Source organism: Falco naumanni, chromosome 2 (assembly GCF_017639655.2).
Source record: "Falco naumanni isolate bFalNau1 chromosome 2, bFalNau1.pat, whole genome shotgun sequence".
NCBI classification, from domain to species: Eukaryota; Metazoa; Chordata; class Aves; order Falconiformes; family Falconidae; genus Falco; species Falco naumanni.
In genome coordinates, this window is record NC_054055.1 from 87,414,801 (window position 1) to 87,439,417 (window position 24,617).

Here is a 24,617-nt window from a genome sequence, read left to right on the forward strand (position 1 = left end):
GATGCCCAAACTCTTCCTCTCACCTTTGTGCCTTTAAACCTGAGCCATGCCACCTGTGGCAGGCATGTGGTTGTGGGCCTGAGGACTGGAGAAGTGAAGAAAAAGATAAAGAGATGATTTCTTCCAGTCTGGAAGTAAAAGAGCTTTTCAATTCCCAAATGGTTTCATAACAATATTTTTTTTAGAGGACAGGAAAAAGTTCCCTCCTCCTTGTGCTACAAAGACACCCGTTCCTCATTTCAGGCTGGTGTTCATTGCATTAACATTTCACCATTTCAGAGGTATGTCCAACCTCTTAATTATAAGGAAATTACCACTTAAACAGCAAAGCAGGTAACTTAGACACTTTGAGGCAGATTATTCTCTCTCCCCTTGCCTCTCTCTTCTCTTCTCTTCTCTTCTCTTCTCTTCTCTTCTCTTCTCTTCTCTTCTCTTCTCTTCTCTTCTCTTCTCTTCTCTTCTCTTCTCTTCTCTTCTCTTCTCTTCTCTTCTCTTCTCTTCTCTTCTCTTCTCTTCTCTTCTCTTCTCTTCTCTTCTCTTCTCTTCTCTTCTCTTCTCTTCTCTTCTCTTCTCTTCTCTTCTCGCTTCGCTTCTCTTTGCTTCGCTTCTTTCTCTTCGCTTCGCTTCTCTTCTCTTCTCTTTGCTTTGCTTTGCTTCGCTTCGCTGTTCTCATCTCATCTCATCTCTCCTCATGTTATTTCATGAGGACTGTAACCTACCAGTACAGATTGGATCAATCTATAGCTGCCACGGTTGTGAACCAGGGTACTGGTAGTTTTTCCTCTTTCCTGGGCTGCTCTAAGAGCTGTATAATTGACAGGAAGTGCCCTTCAATTGCTATGCAGAGCTTGTCAGACTTCCTTGGTTCATCCCAGAGGTTGCATTTCTTGACAGAAAAGCAAGCAATGGAAAGGCTGGTTACCTCTTCCCTATTCTCTCCTTAGCCACAGCTGAAAGGCAGCAAGGGAGTGACCAAGCAGCTTCTGCTCTTCAGGAGAGCTCGTGCCTCATGCTGGAGATACGGCTGTCTGTGGAGATGTGGGATGTAACTGGGGAGGTATGGAGATATGACCCCCTCCCAGTCTTAGAATGCCATAGCTGATTCAAACACTTAATGTTTTTTTGAAAAAAGCCCAACCCTTCAGGGTAGTCATCAGAGACCAGGTCTTCTGTTTACACAGTTGACCTTAGCAGTCATACTCAGCTACCAGAAAACATTATCTATATTGCTGTGAGTGATCAGCAAACAACCTGCTTTAAGCACAGCAAGTAGCCTTAATCCTGCGTTTTGCCTAGGCATAATAGTACAGGGTTCAAAGTACTGTGTTCTGGTACAATGCTAGATATAAATTTCCATGACCATTGATTGCAACATGTATTGCACACAGGTGAGTCAGGGATATTGTGAAATATTTCCTAGTTACTTGTAACAGTAAATCCATAGCAAAATGCGAATTATGCTGTGATGCTAAGTGTTCCTTATCATGGCATCTGGGTGTGTATAGTTATTTTACAAACTTCTATTATTTTAGTTTGCCTTGGCTGACTTAACATGAATGGCTCGTCAGTTTGATGATGATATGGATGTCTGTAGGGTCACTGTAATTTTTAAGTTGCAATTTCTGTAACAATGTGCAGCTTCATGAGATGTGAGACCAAAAAAACCAGTTAGAAATGGCACAAATACTAAACATCTCTATTTTCTGATGATTTGTATATTTCTTTCCTAGTAAACAGCTTTATGAAGTCATTAAAAATGCCAACCTAACACAAAACAAAAGATAAACTATTTAAAGGGGAAAAAAAGGAAATAACCATCCAAAGATGACAGCAGAGCCTACATTTTTCAACATTTCCAGAATGCCCAGAAAGATACAAACATTCTTTAATACTGACTTAGGAGTTAAACTTTTCAGTTTAGTAGGTGCTATTCATACTTTTCCTGGTTTCATAACTGCTTTTTAAAAACAAACAAAGAAATAAATAAAAACCTGTCACATCCACATTGTCCTGAACTCTAAGTTTCCTACCTCTTGTTGATTTTCAGAAATCTCGCTGCTTTTAGGATTCTTGATGCCAGTGTTTAAACTTGTTCCAGTAATAATTTTTAGTGTGGAAATGTAATTACTTGGCCTGTGGCTGCCTTCCTTGGTTAGCTTTCTCTTAGTTTCCAGTTTTGCTTAGTCGTCACTGAAATCACTTGAATTTGTTTCCCTTTTGTTTAACCAAATCCACGAGGTTGTCTTATTTTCCTGAAAGCGTTATGTAAAGTAATACTTGGTATTAAGTGTTTTTATGAGTTGAGAGAATCAGTCATGTAATATTTACAGATCTCATCCAGAAACATACAGGATGTTGGCAGTGTTGGCAATATAGCCCAAATTGTCAGATAGTAGAAGTTGCTTTGAGCACAAAAATCTTTCTTTACTTACTCTCCATTTTTCTCCTTCATGGTTATTCTGTTGCTTCTTTGTCTAGTTTCATATCCAGCTTTTATCTATTGTGTCATTACATATTTGCTTATTGTATTGTATTGATGTGTTTTCACATATCACTTTTTATATTGCTGTACGTAGCAAAAAACATTCACAAACAGGTATTTTTTGTCTTTTGTACCAAATACTATATTTTCTATGTCTTTCCTATGTAGAAACACAGACCATCTGAGGCAGGAAGGCACCTATGAAGATCATCTGGTCCAAACATCTGCTCGGAGTGGAGTCAGTGAGAGCAGGTTGTTCAGAGCTGTGTCCAGTTGGGTTTTGAGTATCTTCAGGGATGGAGACTCCACATCTTCTCTAAGCAACCTGTTCCTGTGTTGGACCACCTGCACAGTAAAAAAGTGTCATGTTTGCTACATTTCTTGTATTTCAAGTTTGTGTCCATTACCTCTCATCCTGTCACTGCGCACCACTGAGAAGAGTCTGGCTGTGTTGCCTTTAGTCCCCCCATCAGGCATTTATGCACATGGATAAATCCCCCTGAGCCTTCTTTTCTCCAGCTAGGCAGTCCCAGCTCTCTCCATCTTTCCTCTTATGTCAGGTACTCCAGTCTTTTAATGACCTTTGTGGCCCTATGCTGGACTCACTCCAGTCTATGTCCATGTCTCATAGTGGGGAACCCAGCACTGGACTGAGTGCTCCAGATGTGTTTCACTGGGGTGAGCAGAGAGGATGGGTCAGCTTTCTTAATCTACTGCAATGCTCTGCCTAATGCAGCAAAAGATGATACTGGCCTTTTTTCTACACAGACACGTCGGTGGTTCGTAATTTCAATTTTTTAATTTAAAATATTCTACCTTATTCCTGCATCTTTGTATAGTTTCTGTCCCAGTCGTCCTGAATTTGTATATGTATCTTCAGTAAATCCTCCAAGCACCACAACAAATATACATTTTTCATTAATTCACTGAGTTCCACCTTAAAGCAAATATATTCGTTGTTTTCAGAAACCATGGTGGATCCACTGTTCTCAAATTGTTTTCCTCTTACTTATTTAACTAGATAACCTTCTTCTTTAAGTCTTCCTTGCAAAATTTCAGTTTCAGCTTCCATCTGAAAAAGCTTCCTTGGTTCTCTATGCCTGTATAATTGCTTGTTTTAATGTTTCTCTGCCCCTTACCAGCAACCGTCTCTTTCAAAAAATGAATAGTCAGCCTTAGCTTTAACTCTGGTTTTCAGAAACTTGCCCATGGTGCCATTCCTCCCTCTCACCCCTTCTGCCACGTCTCATGCCTCTGGATATTGCTTCAGCAGCAAACTTCAATGAGCATAATTTCTTTATTAGCAGGTGGAACTGATGATTTGTCCACAGTCATTCCCGCCTGTCACATTTGCTGCTTTTCCTTTTTTTTGTGTTTGTTCATGGCATGGTTGCCCAGGAATACCTAACTTGTGAAAAGCTGCAGGCAGTGGTTTCTTGGCATCTGGTTTGTATGTACGAAAGTGCAGGAGGATTTTCTATTATTATCTTGTTAAAAATACTCAGCAAATTGACTGCTTTTTCTGTTGCTGCTTCCAGATTTCCTCGATCATCTCCCATTGCAAGCCTCCTGAAGACAGTGCCTGAATTCAGACACAATTTTCAACTGAATGTTACTGGCAGAGAATTTGGGATAGCTGAAAAAGTTTGTTGCTGGAAAGGTGAAAGAATAACAAGTGAGGGGTGTGGAAATCCAAGTGAAAGTAAGAGACAGTACTTGAGAGAAGATAAATGAAATTCAGCCAGTTACCACTGGATGGCTCTACCTAGAAATTATAGACGTGCCAATACACCTAATGTAAGCAAACCTCTGTAATACCTCTTGGGTTTCTGCAGTTTTTATGGTATTTTGATACACTGTCAAAGAAGTCCCTTCTTAGTAGCCTGATAGAATCATTTAGGTTGGAAAAGACCTTTAAGATCACCAAGTTCAACCATTAACCCAGGACTGCCACTGAGGTATAGGGGGGGGGAGGAAAGAAAAAAAGAAAACCCCCATCTATTGTTCAATTCAGTTTTCCAGTTTAAAGCTCTTTGCCTGATATTGAAAGCCTCACCACTAGTGACTAGTTGTCACTGAACCAAAAAGTACATTAGCAGCGTGACGCATGATTTATTTTTAACAAAGACTCGATGCAAGCATTGGAATTAGAGTATGTATCATATGGCAGGATTTTATACAGGTAGGCAGTGTTCCAGCCAATCTGTATTGCCTTTGGAAATAGCATTTGAAACTTTTGTAATATAATTAACTAGTTCCTCCTTTGGATTTACACAGAAAATCTTGGCTTATCCCAGAGAGTCTGTCTAGCCACAGTGGGAATCTGACAGAAAGCCAGGAAGAAAACTGCCAACATTGTACTGAGCTAGCCCTGCAGGGATGGATAGTCTTCCTTGTCCTCAAGATGCAGACAGGTGAAACAACAAGCCCTTCCTCTTATCAGCTGGGATTTGCTGAGGCTTAGAGTTTATTAAATCTGGAGACCTGCTGAGAAGGGAATCCAGAGCTCACCTAGAGGTAAAAAAGCAGAAAAAGTTTCCTGGGGAAGAAAGCCAAGGGGAGGAGAGAAAGGTAGGTTACGGCCTGCTCTGGCAACATTAGTAAAACAACTTCAGGCTGTGCTGTCCTCTCCCTAGGATGACGTGGGCTGCTGGAGTCTCTGCTTTAGACACTGCATATGCAAAAAGACTCCTACAATAAAGGTGGAACTATGTTCAAAGCAGCAAAACTATTTCCTCCCAGATCTAATGGTTAGTCTCATCACTAATCCAATGATGTGCCTTTCTGGTACATAGCGTGTAATTAGTTGCTACTTAATTAAGTGAGCATAAGTGAGTAATCATTTCAGACTTGTGAAGCAAAGTGTAACATCCATGTGGGATTTCTGCAGTAGGCGGTGATCTGATGTAACTAGGGGCTCAGGCACTTTTTTTATTCTGCAGAGAGTGCTTTGAAATGCAGGGATCTGGGATGGCTGATTTATTTGTTTGCCACCTGAAATACTTATTTTTATCACGCTTATTTGCTATGCTTACTCAGGTTTAAAAATAAAAATAACATTTAAGATTTTTTTCACATTGTTTGCTGTTTGTTTGTATGAATTTCAAGCATTTAAAGATGTTTTTAATGTATGAAAAGCATTAAATGAAAATAAAACCTGAAGAAAACACCAACCCTTTCAATTATATACGCATATTTTGAAAGTTTAGATACTCACAGAGGAATGATGCATCTTGGGGAAAAATCCAGAAAAAAACCTCACTGCTGAATTTCCGCTTTGAAAATAGACTTTTAAAAAAGCTGGATGAGGCCTACCACAACATGGAATCTATGAAAGGAGCAGAACTGATGTCTGCATCCCAGAAAGCTTAAAAAATGACCCCAGAAGACTCCCTAAAAAGATCTGGCAGTGGAAAATGTAAGCAGGGTTATAGCTGCTGATAAACCCTTTAGCCAAGCTGTCTGGTCAGATGGGGAAGAATACGCTTCATTGCTTGAAGAGTTGTGGTTTGCACTACCCAGCATACTGCAGTTTAAGGCTCCTCTCTGCTGCTGACTGAAATGTCTCCTGCCCTGAGGTATTTCAGTCAGAAGCAGAGACAAGCTGCACACAGTATTTATGGTGTACACCAGTATTTCAGTACATTGTGGACCGCCTTTTATCCTCGTCATTATTTGAGACTAGAAGGGTGTTAAAAAGTACATGAGATTTAGATTTTTTGTTTTTCTTTAAAACCATCCATTTCTAAGTTATCATGCTACTAGTTTTTTTTTTTTTGGGGGGGGGGGGAGTTTGTGATTTTTTATTTTTTTTTTAACCAAACAAAACCAAAAAAAAGGAGGAAAAAAGAAGTTTTTGCCTTTTGGCTAGACATTGACAATGGAAAGAGGGCAGCTTGCCCAGTTCACTACCTTCTGATGCTTATAGGCCATTTGTGATTCATGTGCTGCAGACCAAATAACAGTGCTTATACGCTTATGTGCCCATATGTGGTTATGCACGGAAACCACAATATGCTCTGCCATCAATGAGATTACTTGTACAGTAAGGTACTTTATTCGGAATACATTGGTGCAGCACTATTTATGACCTTCGTTTAAAAAATATAGGCAGAACAATTTGACCACTAAAGGTGAATAAAGGATCATAAATGAAGTGAGTTTGAGATTGAAGGGAAAGATTTCTGATCTGTGACCAGATCAGTCTCATGGTTCATGTAAATTAGAGAAAGGAGAAAAGAACATGAACTGAAAGGACTTAATTAGCTGGCTGTTCATTATTAGAAAAGACTAATGCTGGGAACATAATGTAGAACGGCTTTAATAATGCTACACTCAATACTGCTGTCATTTGTCATAGAAAACTCCCTTTGGCCTTGGAGATTTTATTGGAGGGTGTAAGGGTGTTTCTTGTAATTTTCTCATATCAAAGGCCTTGCGGGTTTTTTTTGTATTTTCACATAGATTGAACATGTAAAGATGACTGGATATAACTAAAATATTTATATGAACTACACAAGAGAAATGAAATTTAATGAGAATAAATTGTATATTTTATTAACTAGAAGGAGCATGTAAGGCAGCAAATGTTCCCTCAAGACCATTGTCACTCAAAGTACAAAAAGCATATTATAATGCAACAAGAAATCAGGGAATTCATGACCCTTGCCTCTGTAGATAACTGGAAGGTTTAGAGGCCATTTGTATGATGAAATGACTATTTCATTCTGAAGTATCAAACTCTGGGTGCAAATCTTGAGATTTAGCCATGTGGAAGGTGCTGTGCCCCCTGACTTGGGTTCTTGGAGGTAAGGCTCTGGGCCCCAAGCGCAGCCAGACTTCTTTGTGCTGCATGGGTGAGTACTGGCCATGGGCAGCTGGAAACAGTAAATACAGGTGGGCACTGAAGCTCCCCCACCCGCTTCCGGAGCAGCAAGGCTCTCTGTGCATCCATGCCCTTTGCGGAAGCACTTGGCCAAGAGGAGAACAATTCCACAACCACCTTTCCTTCATGTAACAGACAAGAGGCATCCAGGAGACTCCCTTCAGCCTGACATGTTTCAAAACCAGGCTTGCCTGGTACTCATTTGGAAGATGGGAATACTCAGATTTTACTTAGAAAATTATATTGATCTATTTTCTACCACCAGCAATGAAGAAAGGGGCAGGAAAACTGCATACAATGGAGGCTTCATTCCTGTTTAAAGACTGATATTTTACTCAAATAATTGATTATACTGGTGTAATTAATGCATCAGAAACTGCATTTCAGGCTCTAATCAAGTGCAGCGTACATACTGGGAAGCTTGAAATACAACTGATTTTGCAACTGTAAGGAGCATAAATCATTCATGATCATTCTTTATGATGTCCTGGATAATGTGCTTATTGCCTTCCCATAAACTCTTCCCTTTCAAAGACCAAAAGGATTCAAAATATCCCCTTTGTCATATTGCACAAAGTAATTATAAACTAAGTGATAATGTTAAGGTGTTATTTCAAAGTTCTTAGTCAATGGTATAGACACATCAAATGGGGGTAGAACTAAAATTGTTTGATTACTTCATAGACCTTATTGTGTACATACCTGCTTGAATAGTACAGGAAAACTGATTTATTTTCTGCACTTATTCCTACTATTAATTTTAACAAAAAACTATGAATATTGGTCCTCTCAAAAGCTCCCTATTTATAATTTCTAGAATACAAACATTTCACCTGTAAGTGACAGGCAGCTGCCTTTGCACTGTTTGACAAAACAGGCCCAGGCTAAACAGATATTTATTTACACTGAACCTCTGTGGTGGAGCCTGTAGCTGTACAGAAGGAACTTCAGCTTTCTGTTGTGTTTATGGCAGTGTAGCATTATCAGTTAAAACATATTGAGACACACTAGTTGAAAGGCATTGGTGGGCAAGGGTAACTTGGTGCAGAAGTGATAAACTGTCTAGTACTACCCTATGGATGTGTTCCTTGACAGCACTGTTCTGTTCTGCTTACATCAGCCCATAGTGCACCACAGTCAGAGCAGATGTGGACAGCGGAACAGCTCATGCTGAAACCCTGCCTCCATGGGTTGAATATTCTGGAGTGGTTATTTTGGACTTGCTCCCCTGTGGTCTCATGAAAGCCCATGAGGAAACTCGCACATGGCAAATTTCAGGTATGGCCTCGGTGTGTGTCCTTCTGCTGAGTTTCATCCAAATGGAATTTGCTTCACATGCTTCAAGAGGCAAACCAAAGCACAGGGAGGGCATGCAGCTGGCAGGTTTATTCTGGAAATAAACTCTTGAACTGAAATAAAAAGCCAAGATAGATGTACTTGGTCAAAATTAAAGCAGTTTCCTAGAGGAAACCCTGGGACTAGAGGGAACATGGTAGGGAAGGGAGCGGGTAACTGTGCAACTTACTGAAATGTTTTCCTTTTCTTTTTGCAGTGAGGATAGAATATTCTTGATGTGTTGGACTTGCCATAGTGAAGTACACTGACGAAAGTAAGCTGGCATGGCCTCAGACAATATCTGAGCTACATTTACAGATGAGGAGGCTGGCCAAATGACTCCCTGAGGTGCTGAAGCTTTCCCTCCCCTCTCACACCAATTCCAGCAGCTGTGCGAGGCACAACACACGTGGGGATCTTTGCAAAAGGGTCCAGGTGCCACTATGTTTATGTATAGTCTCCCAACTCGTTCAGCTCTGAATATGGACCTCAGAGTGCTACAAAGAGCAGCTTTTACACCACAGCATAAAAATTCATATAGGAGAATGCTTCTTAGCTTCTTATAGAGAATAACCCTTCCGAGGTCCTGAGTGAATGTGGAGAAGCTCACTAGAATAAACAAGTATCCCCAAAGCCTAGACTGTCAGGATGTTAATGTGCAATATATATGACAGAAATGACAGTTCTACATCTCCCTTCCATAGGCACATATATCTACTGTGCAGAAATGCAGACAGCGTTTGACTTCCTCTAGAGCACTAAAAACATTGCATGTGCATGACCAGGGAAAAAAAAGGAAATTTATTTTTTCTAAATCTAGGTGCCTGAAGGTAAGTCTTAAATCCATATTTAGGTATCTATATGAAAGTAGATTGATTTTTCAGTGGTTCTGGGGAGCTGTGCTTTTCTGGCTGTAGAAGCACTTTTTACTTTCAAAAATCTGGCCGTTTGTATCTTGCTGTTTTTACATAGGTTTAGATAATTTAAAATACATTTTGAAAACTCTCTGGGGATCTTGACAGAAATGCTTTTTTGTATTACCAAATTTATTTTGCAACAGTTTAACTAGAAATATTGAGCTTCTGTGTATATAGAGCTCTCTGAATCTAAAGAAGAGGTAAAACTTATTTCTTCCTTCTCTCAATACTATTTCAACCAGATGTGGAAACACTGAAAAAAGTGTTGAAGCAGTATAAATTTGACAAGGCCTGAGATTGGTCCATAGTACTGATGAAAGATCAGAGGAAAATAATGCAATAATGTTAATATTAATATTAATGTTCAGCATAAAAGAGCTGCTTGTTACTACAGTAACTTTGTTTCTGCAGGGAGCACTTTCACAGCAAAGATATCTGTTGAGATTTGCATTAAACTACCAATTTTGTCCAGTTTTTGTGCTTTTTAGGTGCTGTTGATCCTAGTATAGCATATGATTGGGTACAATATTATTTGATTAAACTGTTGTATGAATTAGCTAGGGATGTGTGGACAGGGCCAGACTGAGGTACTTTTTCTATGCCTATGCCTAAGATGACTTTGGATACTAGTCCTGATCATATATCACATCACAGCAAACGTTTAGCAAAATTATGTTGATAGAAGCATTTTACCAGAATACATTTTCTGGCTGACAGAGTTGGAGGCTTCTGAGAAAAAAAAATAATTTAAAAATGGTTCCTCAGTAAGGAAGTTAAAATACACTGAGAATGAAAAGAAATTCCTTGTATTATTGCAATGTATGGATGGCTGATGATATCTCTAAGTAAATTCTGTACATCCTATTGGGATCAATTCAAACAGTCCGGTTACATCCTTCAAACAGTACTTGTCTTCTGTGCTTTAAGGAATACTCCCACACCAATCTCAAAGCCATATTCACTGCCCACACACCTCAAGCTTGGAGGATGAACTCCTGCTTGCCCAAGGTATCTTCATACACTGCCCTTGCTAAGGCAAACTGCCTGCCTGGGTATGGCAGGCACTGAGATACTGAGTGCACCTCAAATCTAACTTACCTAGAGACAGGTTTTGCAGATACCAAGCAAAACCCGATAAACCAGCTGAGCCATGCTGTTTGGTAGAAGCTGAGAGGTATGAGGGTCTGCAGACAGCAAAGCAGGCCTGCTGTGAAATGCATTTCTGCTGTGGCATCTCACTCTTCCTACCTATTTGGCATGACAATTTTGACACATCTAGATGTCTTGCTGTGTCAATTAAAAGGGGAATGGTAGCTAGTGATTGAAATGGGGTACACTGTAAGTTGCCAGCAAAAGCAGTTTCTCTGTGATTGTTCTAGCTGTTCAATTCACCAGGGTTTTTTTGTATAATAGTTAATAAAGAGAAGTTTGTCTGCCTGGACAGAGTGTGTTGCAATAAGCTATTTTAGCAGTGCACAGTTTCGTAACAAAGTTTCATTTAGACATAAAAGAGGAACCAAGTTCAGTGTGTAGCAGTTCAGTCAGTTATAAAACCCCCTCATCTCCTAAGGGACTGTCTTTCTATACTTCTGTGCTGTAGAGGATTAGAAATAAAACACATGTCATCTTAGAAGTGTATTTAAAAAGGAAATAAAAACAGAACATTGCATTTTGGGTAGGACAGGCTCACGGGAAACTTCAAACTGTTTAGAAGACAAATTTTCTGTATCTGGTCAGCTGCTGTACCTTTGGAGGTAAGAACTAAAATATACTATGCATTATATAAATATATGAAAGTGTCGCTCTTGCTTATCAAAGTGGCTCAGTTCTGTTTGTGTGGGATCACAGCCGGTAGCTGGTAAAATGAAGATGTACTTTTTCTGGTTTAAATGTATGTGCATGTTTGCAGTCTCGGCCACTGTCCACATACGGGTTTTGCTGCCTTAAGAAGTGATGAGACCGTTTTAAAGGGACATCTTCACAAACCCTGACTGGCCACAATTGCAATGCAACTTCAAAATGCAAAAAACCTTGTTCTCTGATATTTCTGAAGTTTTCCATAAAACCATGCTAAAAATATATTTCAGGATACTTTTAAAGGGAGTCATAACAGATGTGTTGCTTTTATCATAATTATAGTATTTTTATTGATGTTTTTGTGCACGTTAGTATACTGTCTAAATAATGTCTTCAAACTGGAGTACTCTATTTGTTAATTGGAAATAAAAATAGGGACCATAATAGATAAACTTGGGCAACATGTTAAAAAAAAAATCATAGAAAAAAGCTGAGACTTCTCTGAACACAAGATGATGTTAAAAAGTATAAACAAAGAAACTATCACTGTATTTTCCTGATTCACAGCAAATTTCCTGCTTCACTGCAAATTCACAGCTTGACATGGGTGTACACACACACACAACATGCACCCTCCCCCTTCTCTTTTACACTCTACAGCAGATGTGACTACTGTTTCAATGCTCCTTTGTGCACCATTTCCCTCACTCCTCCTGGGAAACCCCCTTCAGCCTTTTCTGTCTTTCTTGCTTTACCATTTATTGTCATCACTTCTAGAAAGTGTATTCTATAAGAGTTCACATGAATTTATTTCCCCTGTACTTCAACTGCTTAGACAGAAAATATTGCAATCATATAGTTCAGTCATGACAACAGCTAACAACTCATTAAAATAAACAGAGAAATCTGAAACATGAAATAATTTCTACCCTAGAAAGACATAAAAGCACAGTGTAAAAAAATCATGGAGTCAAGTCATTCTTATGAATGTGCAGCCTGATCCTTTCCTGCCTTACATTTCATATTTTTGCTTACAGCTGTGGCAATGAGATGTAAAATGCTATCAAATCAAATTAATGGTGTCCTAAACCAATTTTGTATGGGTATAGATGATTAAGGAAAGCATGGAAGATTATGAACCAGGCTTGCTCTGTATGAAGTTTCAAGGAACTTGAGCTGAAAAAATAGACTTGAAATATAAATATAGCAAAGCTATATTTACCCACATAGAGTTTTCATTATTTGTCCCCCCAAACTCCACTTAAAGATACAACAGCACTCAATCATATAGTAAGAATGTATTTTTTTCTAAATTAAAGAAACTGGATGCTCCTGAAGCTCACTGCCATCCATTTAGCATGATTAAAAATGGGTAGGCACTTGTATAACAAAAACATTCAGCAGTACAGTGGACATATAAAGTGTAATGTGTTCCTGGGAAGATGTCTCTCCTCACTTGCTTCATTCAGCTCCTGCAAGGAGATTTCCTCATACTCTTGGAATACAGGATTATTATACTCTCAAACCTACTCCACTTGTGCCTCCCAAGACAGCTCATATTCCCCTATGGAGGAGGTACTCCTAGCTTTCCTGCATCTCTTGGACTGTTGAGATGTGCATATGAGCAGGGCTGATGTTTTCTTTCATGGGAAGACCAAAAGGTCAGAGTGAAAAGAGCTGTGGGGAAAGGACAAGAGGGGTTTGGCTCATGACTGCTGGTGAAGGAGCTTCATGGTGCAGTCCTACAGGTCGAGATCTTCCAAAGCAGCAGTGGCAGCAGGGAGAGGAAGTTGCGCTTGCAGTAGGTGTCTTTCAGATGCTTGTGCAAAAGCACCTCTTAGCTATTCCTCTTCTCTTCTGCCATGGGCAAAGTGGACCAACTGCTAGCTCAAATATCAGCCACTGTTATCATAGAATCATAGGGTCATAGAACAACCCAGGCTGGAAGGGACCTCGAAAGATCATCTTGTCCAACTTTATATGGGAAAGGGAGCCTAGATGAGATTATCTAGCACCCTGTCCAATCATCTTAAAAACCTACAGTGATGTGGATTCCACCATGTCCCTGGAGAGGTTGTTCCAGTGAATGATTGTTCTCACTGTAAAATTTTTTTTTCTTAGATTGAGGTGAAATCTCCACCAACACAACTTGTACCCATTGCCCCTTGTCTTCTCCACATGGCTTCCTGTGAAGAGAGAGCCTCTCTCCTCTTTGTATCTGCCCTTTAAGTACTAGAATACTGTGATGAGGTCCCCCTGCAGCCGTCTTTTCTCCAGGGAGAATAATCCTAACTCCTTCATTTGTTTCTCATAGGGCAGGTTCTCCATCCCTTTGATCATCTTCGTGGCCCACCATTGCACTCTTCCCAGTCTGTCCACGTCTTTCCTGAATTGTGAGGACCAGAACTGGACACTCCAGTCCTGACAAGTGTGAGTAGAGTGGGATGATCACACCTCTATCTCTGCTAGTAGTGCCCCTGTGGATGCAGTCCAGGGTCCAGTTTGCCTTCATTATTGCAGCAGCGCACTGCTGAGCCATGTTCAGCTTGTTGCCCACCTGGACCCCCAGGTCCCTTTCAGCAAGGCTGCTCCCCAGCCACACAGATCCTAGCTTGTACTGGACTCTTTGGTTATGTCGTCCCAGGTGCAGGACCTTGCACTTGTCTTTGTTAAACTTCATATTGTTATTGCTAGCCCACTCTTCGAGCCTGCCCAGGTCTTTCTGTAAGATGGCTGTCCTTTCTGATGCGTCCACCTCACCATACAGTTTAGTGTCACTAACGTTACCTTTACCCAAGCGAGCCAAGGGCACTGGAGATAGTCCTTAATCAAATGGGGTTCAGATACCAAAGATCTGTGGGTTTCAGGCATTAAGGAGAGGCTATACTCATCCGTACGCACAGCTCATTGTATTACTTTCTTCACTCTCCTGATTTCCCTGCGCTGGCTGCACTGGGGCTTCCTGGGAGCTGTTTCACACCAGCCCCAGTGGAAGGTGAGGTATGGGTCCTGCAGCATACGCAGGCTCACTCTCCAGCCTAACCTGCTTGCCAGGTGAACTCCTGCATGCATGTCCTGCAATCTGGGGTGGATCCCAAACCTCACTGAATGGATCTGTCTGTATCGCCACAGCCTGGAAAAGCATCTCTTTAAATGGGGGAAAAAGTACAGAAGGATCCACAGGATCTGCGTTCCCTCAAGGCAGGGAAACATCGTCACCTGTGGTCCCATCTAGTAAGTCAGCTAGAATTTAAGGTGTAACCTGTGACAAAATGTCAACTCCAGCCACCAGCAGCACAAATTTAGTGCCATTCAGATCCTTGCTCAGGGACCTGAAAGCCAGACATATTCAAAACAAGCTTGTCTCTTCTATGAGTTTCCATCCCTTCCTTCTGCAATGCAAAAGAATGTCCATTGAGCTGTGACCCCAGCCGGCACCAAGTTCTTTCTGTTCTCCCTAGCAACTTTTCATTTTGCTCAGGTTTTTGTATAGGACACAATTTATCATATCTCTTTGTGTAAACTTCTTGGGCTTTCCTTAAGTGTTTTGCCTATCCTGAGCCAAGAACTGGTGTTCTGTTTGCCTGCTCCCAGGCTGTAATCTGAGGTCTTTATGCAAACATTGGCTCCATCTCCAAACATTGTAAGGCAGCAAATTTTGCCTTAAGCACTCACAAAATACTGGCAATACCACTGGATTCTCCATGTGGCTTTGAACGTTCATCCTGCCTTTAGGCTTTTCTTTTGTTGAAGAACAGAACAAAATCCCTAGGTCAGACATATGAGTTTTTAATATCATCTGACAGTAATAAAGACTATATCAGATATAAAAGATGCAAATGTAAACATAAACTGGAGACCTCTGTCTCCAGTAGCTCTAGATAGAATGTGGTCAGCTCTCATTGCCAGTTCAGTAGCCATACAAGGAAAAATCTCTTTGTTCACCTCACATGCAAAATGCATCAGATCAGAATTGTAAAAGGGATTGTTTTTCCTTGTACAATGGAAGTTATGCAGTTATTTTCAGGAAGAGGGAAGTGAAATCTGAATTTAAGGAGCATGAAACCCAAAAGATTGAAAAACATTAGATATAATCCCTGTGCTCTTGGAATCCTGGTTTATTCGTGCGTGTGTGGCATGGAAGGGGGAAGAAAACAGGCACAAGAAACTAGAATGAAAACTGTCATCCTTACCAGAAGTAAAATGGAAGAATTAAAGGTGATTCAACTGTGTGACCAGCCATTGGTAGCAATGGAATAACAGCTTAACAGGGGTATACATTAAGTACTAGGACCAGAGGTATAGGCACCTCTCTTTTGATTCAAGCTCTCAGCACTGCCTACCAGAACTGCAATCAGATTTCCTTGCAGAGCTGGGAATAGTCAGATTAGTGTGACAGCCCTTGCCAACTTCGGAGGGTAAGCTTGTAACCCATTCAGCAAAGCACACAACTCCTGAGCATGACGGGAGCCTAATATTTTTGAGTTTGCCAGTTCTTTTTCTTTTTTCCATTCCTGTCTCAGCGTGCTCTAAAACTCTTAAAATAAGTATCACAGAACGCAGTGCAAAGAAATGAAACCGTTGGTTTCATTTCCCTGATGTATCACCTTATGACAGAAGCGACATACATCTGGGTAGTAGGAAAGACAGAAGTGTCACATGCTACCTTTACAGACAATGGTTGAGCAGTGAACAGGCCATATGTTATATTTCCACTTATTTCTCAGAATCTACATTAAAAATAAGCATAGGAATAAGCAAAGAACAATTCCAGATCAATGTCAGCTGAAGTCAGTGGTGACTTTGCAATAAAGCCATCTGGGCCATGGATGACTGGGGGAAGGGAAGAGCCTTTGCACTGCAAAAAGTGCAAACTGAAGCAGAAGAGGGGGGGTGGGGGGTGGCACGGTGGGGGATGAGTTGATAACCTGAGCAGCTCTAGCATTTGGATAAGATCTCTGTGGTGGCACCTTAATCACAGCTAAAACCTAAAGGAAGATAACAGCAGAGTATGAGGAATGCCAAGCCCCAAACGTGATTTTTTCCCCCTCTTATGTAAATAGATTGCTTTTCATTAAATATTACCTGCCTCACACAACTGGCAGCAGCAGAGAGAGGATCCAGGGTCACCAAAGCAAAGTTTGGACACACTTACTTTCCACAAATACTTTCTTCTGAAGAAAGTTTATTTTCCCTCCAACCTTCATACTGTGAAAGTGACTTCTCTGTGCCCCAAGGAAAGCTTTTTCTCATGCTGTCTCCTTCCTGACATTTGTGTAATGTCTATATCCATGCTTAGGCAGGATTTAGACAACTTTTATTACTAGCCCAGCATTTTGCACTAGCAACTGTGACACGTGAAATACTTTGCGAAGAAATGAGAGTCCTTTCACTCTTCAAAAAGATAAGTCAAGCAGTTGGCAGCAGCATGGGGTAGTGCAGCGCATGCCAGAGATGCCACCTCCCCATTCACAGTTTGTGGGAAGATGTTCCCGTTCTGGTGCTCCTTCACAGTGGGTGTTTTGAAATAGACAGGCAAACTGTCAAATAACTGGGACACATGTTCATATCTTCAGAGACAATATTTGATAAGGACTAAAGTGATATAATTGGATTAAATAGTAAGTGAAGAAATGTACCCACTATTAAAACAAAAGCAAATTATTTGTTCCTCTATCATACAAGATATTTTGTACTATAGAAAGAAAAACCCAGTTTTTATTTAAATTATTTTTATGCAAGATTTACCTTCTTTTTGCTGGTCTACACAATTGCTTTAGAACATCTTTCCCATTGATCATCTCCTTGACACCTATTAAGAAAAAAAGATACAGAGGTGGACTTAAGAACAATTATGTGGTAGTGGGTAGAACATTTACTGATGTGCAGATGCATGTGTGTCCTTCTGAGTGAGTCCTGTCTTTCATTACTAACGTGCCTACTCAGCTTTTGAGACTGAGTTGCCTGCTCAGAGATTGGAGATAGTTAGTTGCTGCTGGAACCTCATTGTGCCTTCTTAGAAATGCAATGGAAACTGATTTCAGAGCTGGTGGTACTCACAACTAATCCAACAGTGAAGGAGCTGGACTACCTCTGAAATGTGCACTTTCCTGTGTGTTGCACTGAAATGCAGCTCTTCAAAAGTACACTGCAGATTTCTGAATCTAAGGTAGTCATATAGTAACTGGAGAGTGACAAGCAAATCTAGGGCACAATTAATCTCATTTTTATTTAGGTGTCTAAAACAGGTCAGATGAATCATGCCTCCAAAAAGCCTTGCTTTTTCCACTGACATTTTCATGTCTAAATGTTAGAGAATTAATTCCATCCTCCTTGGCATGCAGAAGTGCAAAGTGCTAATTTAGTGGTCTGAGATTTTTTAATGAAAAAGGAACCACACTTACAGTCATTGATTAGCTGGGAACAGAAACTGTCAATATGAATCTCAAATCAACGTAGTTCAGAGGCAGCTGACAAACCACACACATCAAGAGTTGGTTCAAAGCATATGAGAAAAAGGGGGAAACCCCCTGGCTTCTTACTGAAGTCAAGGGCAAAAATGTACATATTTAAGTGCAAGCTACTACGGCAACTATTACCACAGCAAACCACTTCTTGTTCCTCTTTTCCCAACTCACTTGTTGTTGGATGTATCAGACATGCCATTTATTACGTTATACAGAATATACTTTGATGCAATTGAGTTAACACCACAACAGGGAGACTAGCTGATCACTTCACTCATTGACTCAAGTCCTCTAGAAAGACAGAGACACTCTTGTTCGTGTCCAAACTGGAGACCTCTCTCCAGAGCTAGTAACAGACTTACAAATGTAAGCACCACTCAATGACTTTGTAATGAACTAATAGTTTCTTCTTGTCATTTTTCTGCCTGCTGGTGGTTCCTTTCCTTTAGTGAAGGATGCTGTCGGAAGGTTACCTTCAGGGAATTGTCTACCTCTGTGAAGACCTGAACCCTGAGCTCTACAGCAAGAGTCTGGCTGAGGAAGTGGTGTATGAAATGAGGTCCATTAATTATTCTTCCACAGATGAAGCACAAGGAAAAAGCCTCCTTCAGAGATGCAGATCTGCTGGCAAGTGCATTTCCTCAGGCCGCTCTAGAGGTAGCAAGCACAGCAGAAGGCAGAAGGATAATCTCTTACAGCCTACACAGCACCCTGCGCCTGCAGGGCAGCCATCGCCAACTATGCATGTCTGTGAGGGGCTGACAAAAAAAGACACCTACTTGGTTCCATCTTCCTGCAAAAGCATTTGCAAGAACTACAATGATTTGCACATAGCTGGGGACTACGTTGTGCCAATTAGCTCAGTCACGACAGATTTTACCTGTGACAGCGGCATAGGCCCCTTCTTGGAGTCCTCGGAGATTCCTCCCCCCATGGAGTCCGTGAGGGTGCCCCCCTCTAGTGACACTAGCCGCAAGCCACTCCAAGGCTACTCCTCATGCTGGCGGCTGGCAAGCTTAGTGCCCCACCAGCAGCCCCTCTCTGACTCAGCCCTGAATGACTACCTTGAACAGAAGCTGGTGGAGCTGTACAAGCAGTACATCATGGATAGCACAGCAAACAGAGCATCCCCTACTCAGATCCTGGCCTCAGAGCTTATAATGACTAATGTAGATCAAATCAGCATGCAGATATCAAAGGAAAGGAATATGGAGACCACCAAAGCCAAAGACATTGTCATTAGCCGGTTCTTACAAATAGCCAGTGAAAAAATATCCTCAGAAATTAGCACACCTAGTCTGTGTATTTCCCAGTATAGCCACACTAATGCATAATATTGGAATGTCTGCCCTTAGAAAGTTTTATGTTCTGTGAAGTAAATTTTTAGTTTCTTACGACATTTTTCTGCTCCATAAAAATGTATTTACCATTGCCATCTAAATTAAACCTTCCAGTACATATTAAATAGGTAAAAAATATTTATACTGTACAGCCCCTATTGTTGACCAGATGATTTTTTTATTTTATTTTTTTATTTTAAGTTTTTCCCTAAAGGGTTATTTTAGTGAGCCTCAGACATTAAAACAATTTTGTAGAAAAGTGATTAAGACCAAGGGACACTCTTCCAGGTGCTCACATGTTCGCTTTCTTCCCCATGTGCTTGACATATAATTTCAACTTTCCTCTGTCTAGAGTCTGCCACCCCTGCCCCGAGGGCTGTGTGAAGTGAAAGCTTACACCCACGCAAGCACAAGCACAGCGATGGCAAAGCCACAGAAATACAGAATTTAGGATGTCTAGTTCATCTCCCTGCCTCAAATGGCTTTACTTATGACATCCCTCACAGAGGTGTTTATAATTAATTCTTAAAAATCATTAAGGGACAGATACTCTACAGTTTCTTCTATACTAACCCAAATGTTTAATTTCTATCTTCCCGTTCAAAAGTTACCATCCCTTTCTGTGAGGCACAAACTCTGTTTCCAAACAGACTTCATCAGTGGGAGCGTGCATATATACCAGTTTGTTTTGCACTGAGCTGAACTATCACAGTGGACAGTGGTGACCTGTGATCACAAACAGATGCCACCTTTGCCAGCTACTTACAGAGCTACAGCTGTGGAATGGTTGTGTAGGGACAGTGATGGTAATAAAGAGGGAAAAGGAAAAACAACTCAACTTTGTTAAGAGAATTGCACACTGAAAAATAAGGGTTAGTCCAAAGCCCATTTGATTAATGTGAACGGTTCCTTTGAACACAGAAGAAAGCTGAAATGGACCGCTAAGCAGCATGGCTAATCGCTTCTGTTGTTAGGACAAGGTCATTTGAACCTCATGTATTTCTAACGGAAGGTCTTTTATTGTAAAATTTTACTAAGCCTTAAAATGAGAAGAAAAAGAAAATAAAAAAAAGAGCTGCCTTGTGGCAAGGATGGTTACCTATCTTGAGTCTGTATAACGTATAACATATTGTCAATGCAAATCCACCATTGTTTAAGTATCAGTATAATATAAATACTAATTTATAATAAATATTCATTAAAATGTTTTCATGTTATTGATTTCACAGTGTCATTTTGATTCTGCTTTGGGGTTTTTTTTTTAAGGTATGCCGTCATGTATATTTAAAAAACAAATGTGAAGTTGTACGCATCAGTTTATTCTATTGATGCTGTTTTTCCAGAGATTACTGGGATAGCTCATAGTGCTTATGCAATGAAGGGGTATCCAAAAACCAGTTGCCATAAGAACCCTTGATGTGTGAATCCAGAAACTACATCTGTTGCTATAGCAGCCTACCCAAATACTATTAATCAGCAACTCAAGATAGATAATTTCTGGCATATAATATTTCTAGACTGTGATCAAATGCAATTTACAAATAGATAAAAATGCTATTTTTAAGAGAAAATAATATTCATGGTAACACATAAGCACAGACGTGCTCTGCATGCAAAATCCATTACCAACAGATCTAGCTCTTGAAACTCTCGGAATAAAAGGATACACTAGAATCTATGAAAATAACTTGCAGAGGACAGCAAAACCAAGCAAATATAGTAACCTTTATACAGATACAGATATAACCTTTGTACAGATACAGATTCAGGCTTTTCAGAGCACAGGGTTCATGCCTACTGACATTCATATTGCTGTATTTTAGTAGCAAGAGATGTAGTAGAAAGCAACTTGCAGAACTGAATGAATAAATCAATACCCTTGCTGAAAGATCTGGCACCTTCAGCAGAGAACATAATTGATTCTTACACTCAACTCTACCCACTCCACAGGCCACGTCCTGTGCAAACAAAACTGCATTTTTCTCAGAGTCCAGATCTTGCTTTTTCCACCCAGCTGGCAGGGCTGTGACGGAGACCTGCAGGCAGCAGCCACTCACCGCAGCCCTTCCTTCCCAGAACCGACAGAGGAAAGAGCAAGGGCAGCTGGGGAGCAGGGGCTGAACACCTGCCCAACCCCAGTGAGAACACCCTCTCCTTTACGGGGCTCGCTCCGCTGCTGCTGTGCCAGGGGCCTGCAACAAGAGCTGGGGGCTCAGCACCCAGAGGACAGCGCTGTTACAGCAATGCACTACAGAGTAGTGGAAAAGACAGACAAATCTTAGGGGTACAAAAAGATGGCTTGTGCACACGGAAGGCATGTTTGGTACTTACATTTGATTAATCAATCAACTACAAATCATTCCATTCTCATGCAGCTTTCTTCCAAGCAAATCACTTGCTATAGTCATGCCTATTTTCAAGTAAAGGTCTTATTTTGTGTCATCAGACCAACAGTTACAAATTTCATGAAAAGGTCATAATCATTGCCGAAGTTGATTTATTCCAGAAAGACAGCGTCAACTGGTTCTTACCCACATAGGATTATTTTCTTTTCTTTGCCTAAATATAAATCCCCATTTTGAGTCCTGTAGCATACCTGCTTCTCACACAAATTGCATCCCATTATCTGAAGCAGTATGAAGTAGCTTTTAGATTTAAGGCAGTTCCAACATAAACAAACAACTATTTCTTACTTTCCACTGTGCTCAGCTGAAAGTGCATTTATATCTCTGTCCTTTCTCCATTTAAAACTAATCTTCCTCTGCACAGGTGCCTCCCTAGGTGTGGGCTGTTTCCTGCTAAAAGCACTTGGATAGCAATTAGGCTGCTATTACCATGAGTCAGGTTGTTATCTAAAGCGATTATCATCTTCTCTCCCCCCCTCCCTCCCTCCCCTCCTCTTCTGCCTCAGGGTCAAACGTTTAAAGAGAGAGATCCCATTTTTTTAGTAGCTCTGTTAAATAACTGATTTTTAGCCACGGGCACATCGTTTCTTGACATGAGCTTATCAAAATGCTGATGGAGTCCCTGTGGCTGGGGAGTGCATGTCGAAGAGGAGAGTTTCAATTCTGCTCTCACTATACTTGGTAATAATATGGGTGTTTTAATATGTTTAAGATCACTTCAGAAGGCAAGGAAAATTGTAATGAATATTTCAGTAACTGTTTGGTTGATATTTTGTTCAACTATCAAGAAACTGATCTCAGAAGGATAATTTATAACCACTTTCAGCATACTCTAGCAGCTTCCTTAGGCATTTTTACAGAACATAATGCTGATAACATGATTATAGCAGGTAAGAGTTTTATTGTTTAGGTGTAGTGTGACTGTGCCCTCAAGAGTCCAAGCCCATCACTGTGGCAGAAGAACATGACCTGTGTGCCTCCAGGTGGGCTGGGTGTGCAGTGCTAAGAGAAAAAAAATCCTTGGTGGGGGAGAAAAGGGAGGGAAAAAGATGTCAGATTTGTTGCAACCTGCAGGTCCTGCATTTGGGTTTAAGCCCTTTGCTGGCTCTGATTGCTTGTCCCTACCAAGAAGCAGCTGGGGGAAGGAAAAGAGATATGAAGTGCAGGCTGGGCTTTGTGCTGAATGTGAAAGTGAGCATTTCATGCTCTGATCGCTGCCTTCAGATGAAGGCAAAAATCCAAGCACCTAAAACTGAGATCAGTGAAGTTCTACAGCGCTGACTCCAGCCAGGCATGGGGCTGGGGTTTCACCTCAGGGAAGCTGCTGCAGGCCAGGAGCAGAATGGGACCTGCCAGAATCGCTGGGTTCAATGGAGCACCCTGAGGTTCAGCTAGTTCTCCTCCTACTGTCCTTTCAAGGGCTGAAGCAATGTGGAGTTATTTAGAGCTATCCCTTCCCTGGGCTGCTTTCTGCCAGGGCTTTCTCTCAGAGATAGGACCTGCTGAGCATCGGGCAGGAGGTGGGTAAAGGGACTGCAGGTTTTGTTACCGCGTTTATCAGAATTGCGGTAAAATGTCTTTGTTACTGGTGTGGACAGGGGAGCCATGCCTCATTCCCCTATGTTCAGGGGGGACAATTACTGATTTAGGGAGGTCACCACATTACAGTGATTCCTTCCCACAGATTTTAAACCAATATTGAGATGTGGAAGGCCTCTTGTACTTTTGCTAATTGATGAAGTCAGTAACTTTCCACACATCCAGTTAAATGCAGCCTGTGACAGTTGCTGTGTGGCTACTTGGCATCTCCATGTTCACAGAGGGAATCCATCTCTGAGAGACTGATATGACAGCTATGGACAGTGCTCAGAAGGGGCAGGGATTTCTCCAGCTGCATTAAGTACACTCATTGTGGACACAACAGGCAGCTTAAATCGGTGTATTAACATCTGCTAGTGCAAACTGGTATAACTGGCCTCTGGTTGGTGGAGCCATGGCAGCTAACACGGACTGAGACCTGGCTCCCAAGCTATTTTGTGCTGGGTAAAACCATCACTATCTTAGAAGACCGTTTACAGTTTAGGAATATATAGCAAAAAATTATTAACGTGAAAAAGACAGAATTTTAGGTCAAAACAGAATTATTCTGGGCATTGCAGCGTTACTTCTGCTTCTGCTGTACTGGGAAGGGCTGGCTTGCCATCTGCCCGACATTAATGCTGACAGGATTAGTGTGATTTATCAGAATATTAAGCAGGCTTTCTAAGGGCTGAAGGGAACAATGTTCCTGAGGCTCATTCTCAGACCTTCTTACATCTCTGTCAAGGCAAATGTTGGATGAACTACCTTGCCTGAAGTAGAAATTCCCTCAAGGAATATTAGCAGTGCCTCATTTTGAGTTAACATCTGATTATTACTGAACTCCGTGCTGCCATTCCCCCCAGTGTCACCCTCCCAATCTGTCTTTCCACGAGGCTGGTCACTGTGGGCTCCTGCACTTCTGCCATATCCAAACCTCCAGGACTCCCCCCAGTTTCCCTCCCTCCTCCTGCCATGCTGCCCCTGTTCGGTGGTTTTACACACCGTCTTTGGCTTGCTTCTGTGCTCTCGAACCTCCCCGCTCCCCTATAACCCCCCTTGCAGATGATGATCCTGTTTTCCCTGACAACCAGGAGGACTAGTAAGATGGCACGGCCAGAAGCAGTGGTGGAAGGTATGGGTGGGGGGAGACTTCAGGAAGGCTGGTGGTGGCCGCAGAGTTCCTGTGGCAGAGGTGAGGGACACCTGCAGAGGTGGAGGAGGCCCTTGCAGAGCAAGGTTTGTGAAATGTGCTGGGAGGTGGCAGGGAGCTGAGAAAAGAGGTTTCACAATTTTCCCGGTGAAGACAAGTCTGAGGGGTGGCAAAGTTTCCAGCCACTCCCTGCCTGGAAGGAACACCTCTGTATTTAAAGACAATGATCTTGGCAGCTTCACCTGTGGCATTTTTCAA

The 24,617-nt window shown here is 41.3% G+C and overlaps 1 protein-coding gene across 2 annotated transcripts; it reads left to right on the plus strand.

The window, feature by feature from the left end:
- The first annotated feature begins 11,171 nt into the window (after positions 1–11,171).
- Positions 11,172–20,372, plus strand: TASL (TLR adaptor interacting with endolysosomal SLC15A4). Of its 2 annotated transcripts, XM_040582488.1 has the most exons (3): positions 11,172–11,373; positions 13,731–13,846; positions 18,333–20,372. In XM_040582488.1, exon 3 carries the CDS (start codon positions 18,339–18,341, stop codon positions 19,215–19,217), a length of 879 nt encoding a protein of 292 aa, XP_040438422.1. In that variant the 5' UTR covers positions 11,172–11,373; positions 13,731–13,846; positions 18,333–18,338; the 3' UTR covers positions 19,218–20,372. The 2 variants fall into 2 exon arrangements, with proteins under 2 accessions (XP_040438422.1, XP_040438421.1); XM_040582487.1 differs by lacking the exon at positions 13,731–13,846.
- The last annotated feature ends 4,245 nt before the right edge of the window (positions 20,373–24,617 follow it).